This window comes from Carassius auratus, chromosome 38 (genome assembly GCF_003368295.1).
Source record: "Carassius auratus strain Wakin chromosome 38, ASM336829v1, whole genome shotgun sequence".
NCBI classification, from domain to species: domain Eukaryota; kingdom Metazoa; phylum Chordata; class Actinopteri; order Cypriniformes; family Cyprinidae; genus Carassius; species Carassius auratus.
Genome location: NC_039280.1, coordinates 6,978,165 through 6,982,216, shown reverse-complemented (window position 1 = coordinate 6,982,216; position 4,052 = coordinate 6,978,165). Strand labels below are relative to the sequence as shown.

General features: G+C 37.8%; 1 protein-coding gene across 1 annotated transcript; it reads right to left on the bottom strand.

Annotated features, from left to right (window-relative positions):
- Nucleotides 1-415: 415 nt before the first annotated feature.
- LOC113056838 (transcription factor LBX1-like) lies at nucleotides 416-3,831 on the bottom strand. The gene is made up of 2 exons (XM_026223737.1): nucleotides 2,974-3,831; nucleotides 416-2,434 (listed from the first exon to the last, which is right to left on the bottom strand). Exons 1-2 carry the CDS (start codon nucleotides 3,296-3,298, stop codon nucleotides 1,950-1,952), a joined length of 810 nt encoding a protein of 269 aa, XP_026079522.1. The 5' UTR covers nucleotides 3,299-3,831; the 3' UTR covers nucleotides 416-1,949.
- Between the last annotated feature and the right edge of the window lie 221 nt (nucleotides 3,832-4,052).

Sequence of the window (4,052 nt, the reverse complement as noted above, 5' to 3'; positions counted from 1 at the left end):
TAATAGTAATAATAATAATAATAATACTTCGATGTATTCTTAATTATTAATTGATATGCACTTCTATGAAAAACTGAATACAGAAAATAATAATAATAATAATACTTCGATGTATTCTTCTTATTATTATTATTATTAATTGATATACACTGCTACGAAATATTTAAAATACAATTTGAATACAAAAATATTTTTTAACAGTTCAATCAAAAAAAAAAAAGAATGCATATAAACAACATATACCATACAACATACAAACATACAAATGTGTCTAAATAACACATCTTCCAAAGAAAACAAAAATTCCCAAATGAAACTGCCAAAAAAGGAAGTAGAAGAAGCCGATCGAACCGCGTGTTGATTTTTTTTTAAATCTAATTTCAGAAATAGTATCACTCCAGCCATATGTTCTGCTTTTACGTGTAGCCAAAATGGTAACTTTATTATTTTAAGCCAAACACTCAAACAAACAAAGGCAGAAGACAACCTCTTAACAAGACGAGTCAGTATCATTGTAATTCATAGACTTGTTTAAAACAGCCGAGTGAAAAGAGAGAATAGAGGGGACATTAATAGGCCCAGATGCCCTCGCCCCTGTGCGCATTATTGCCTTTGTGAAAACTGAGCGAAACACTTTAAAAAGAAGGCCTGCTCAATCCATCAAATTGTCTGAAAATTGTGAGGAAAATTCAAAAACCATATGGCCTCCAAACGTTTGTGTCCTTTTTGTTCGGTGGGACACGCTTGTCTCCGTATTGAGAGCCGCGGGAGGCAGAGCATGCTTCATTGTAGCTTGTCACATCAGGGGAGACTGCTCATTTGTCCCCAGTTTTCACGCCTTACGCTAGAAATGACTGCCTCTCTTCGCTTTGCAAGGAAATAGCGTCTTTCAACCGCGGAGAAACGGGCCAAAAACCCGGCGTTTTTGGGCATCCTTTATGCGCGCATTCATCAATCCAGATTTCTGTTTCTCACACACATCCATTGTGAATATTGAAAAACATCGTGGGGACAGGAAAACATGTTATGCCATTTTGAAAATCAAAAGCGTAAAATGTTAAATCTAAAACACATTCAATGCATTTTTAAAGAGTGTTGGTGCAGGAAATAAAAGTAGGCTATAAGATAAACAAAACACTGCAGGGAAAAAAAATCACTTTTACACAAGCTATGTTTTGTTTATATTACCTCGATTGCTTATTTCCAAAACGATAAATAAAACTATCAGACTAACGTCAAAATTTTAGAGAAAGACATTTTATTTCATTTTAAATACATTACACTTTGTACACTTGGTTTAAATGGTTTCCTGGCTTAAAAAGGCACTTACAGGCATACAAACCATAAGAAATATATTAAAATGTGACAATCCAGATTTAATCAGAAGAGTCGATCTTTTTCCTGTGATAACTTTTGTAGGAAATGTTCTATAATACACTCTTTTATCAAACGATTTCGTCATAGGCCAAAAGGCATAATAGGGACACGCAAGGGGGGCTGCGCGTGAGTTAAGATTCGGATATTTTGAGATTTCTATATCAGATCTGCAGCCATTTTTAACTAAAATAATTTCGTGAAACAAAATAAAACATGCATTCAACTTACTCAGAACAGGGTAAAAAAAAAAAGTTCTGCGTGGACAATCGTGCTTTCAGTGCGCGCGCGCGAGTGTGTGTTTATATCTGACTGAAATATTATCAAGGTACTTATTGCTCTTCAGCTATAAACGAATAGGCTAAAAGATTACAATACTGCCACTGCATAAATAGATCTGAAGAAACTGTCCCATGCTTGCTTTGATTTTTTTTTTCTTTTTTTCCTTTTTATATTTGCTTTTAATACAAGTCATTTAATACATTTGGTGCATTAATGGCACTTTCAACTCTATGGTTTCAGAGGACCATCTCAAGGGGGGAAAGGTAAATAATACCGATGCTGTTCAATGAAAGTCAGTCATCGACATCAATTTCCTCGTCTTCATCCTCTGAGCACTCTTTGCTCGTTGTGTGGTCTGTAAACGGTGATGATGGTGACATGTGGAGTTTGTTGGTGCCCTCGTGCTCGTGGTTAGATCTTGATGGAGACTTGGTCACTGACTCTCCGAGAGTGCCATTGACGCTTTTTTCTAGCTCTGCCAGTTTGGCGATTTTCTCAAAAGGTACAGAACCTACTGATTTGGCCGACTCCACGTCCGCTTTCATCTCCTCCAGGTCTCTTTTGAGCTTGGCTCGACGGTTCTGGAACCAGGTGATGACTTGAGCATTCGTGAGCCCGAGCTGCTGAGCGATCTGATCCCGATCAGCGGGAGACAGATATTTCTGATAGAGAAATCTTTTCTCCAGTTCGTAAATTTGGTGATTGGTAAAAGCTGTTCTCGACTTTCTCCGCTTTTTAGGGGTATTCCTCTGACCGAAGAGGGTCATGCCGTCTCTTCCTAGAACAAACAAAAATAATGCAGCGATATTAAAATGCATTCAGCCTGCTACTTTACTTTAACGCGTGGTACAATACGGCCCATTTAATATTAATACAAAAACAGTGAATATTAGATTACTGTCGTTTGTAAAAGCAACGTCTTCGGGAATATTAACAGTACAGTTTCAAATGGCAAAATCACATAGGCCCGAAAACAGGAATACTAGCATAAACGATCCATATATTTAATTGAACTTGCACACATATGTATTTTTTTAATGCACGTGGATAATTATTTCAGCTATTTATTTTGATTGCATGTGCACAAAATCAATCCAGATATTTTTGTGATTTAAGTTGCTTTAACAAACATATTCGATATAATTGTAACAATAAAACAGCGTTAAAAACAATAAGACAATAACAAGTTTCACGTTGTTGAAAACGTTTATATATAAAAGATTATGTATATAATTTTTCAAGAATAGCAACCTTACAAATTGTATTTATTTTATTTAACAAATTAAATTTTGCACACACAACGGGCCTTGTGTTTACCTTCTGCCGCTTGTAGAACACTGACTTCCAGTCCCTTGAAGGTTTTGCTGGCGAGTTCCTCCAGGGCGCACAGCGGAGATGTCTGGGAGAGCAGCGCGCGGTTGGAGAGGGGATGGCCCGTGGATGAGTGCTTCTCACCGGAGGAAAGCAGGTGCGCCGTGCCGCAAATGGTGTAACTTCGTTTGACAGAAGGTTTGTTTAAAATATCCTCTATGCTGAACGGAGTGAGGGGCTTGTTTGAGTTAGCAGGTGGAGGAAGATGGTCCAACGGACTGCGCCTCCGATCCTCAACCGAGGCGCCTTTTGCGTCTTCTTTGGAGGTCATTATTTGTCTTTTTAGCTTGTTTTGAGAATATTCTAGAGTTTGGGATTTTTCTTCTTCTTTCTTTTCGAATTCGCACAATGCAGAAGAGCTCAGTTTATAAAAACTATTGATAAACACAGAGCAACTTGAATGAGAAGAAATGCCCAAATCCGTGGAATTAGATACAGGCTAGTCGATCAGCAGCATGTTGTTGCTTTTGCCGCAGGGCTGGAAAACTTTAAGTCTTTCTTTAAAAATCCTCGTCTGCTGTCCTCGGCTCCTGGATAACGGTTGTGCTTCAGTGAGAAGCAGCCTGACAATCTCTGATGCTTCAGTGGAAACAGTCAGCCTCAAAATCAGCCAGAATTGACTATTACTAACAAGTTATTCTTGATAGCAAGATAATCAATTACATCCAGTGGCACTTTTCTCTCTCTCCCTCCCCACTCTCTCTCTTTCTCTCTCCCTCTTGCTCTTTGACTATGTTGCAGTCCGATGCAGACTTTAGCAGGAAAGGAGCCCCGTTAATTAGAGGGCATGGCCGGGAGGAGGAGCTCAGCCGGATTACAATACTTAACGCTCCCACTTTTTACTACAAATTAATGATTTGTCGATATTCTGTTCGTTCTTATTTACACATTTGTACCATGATATTATAACAGAAACACGGTCTCTATTTTTATTTTTGTAAAATATTTTAAGTAAAATTAAATACAAGAACATATCCAGCACAAGTTGTCGATGTTTGCAAGTAAAATGGTATATTAAACTAAAA

Bases quoted from the DNA above. Each gene is read 5' to 3' on its own strand.
- LOC113056838 (XM_026223737.1), bottom strand. From the start codon at position 3,298: ATGACCTCCAAAGAAGACGCAAAAGGCGCCTCGGTTGAGGATCGGAGG. The intron at 2,435-2,973 runs GTAAACACAAGG...TGTTTGTTCTAG, and splicing joins TGTTCTACAAGCGGCAGAAG to GAAGAGACGGCATGACCCTC.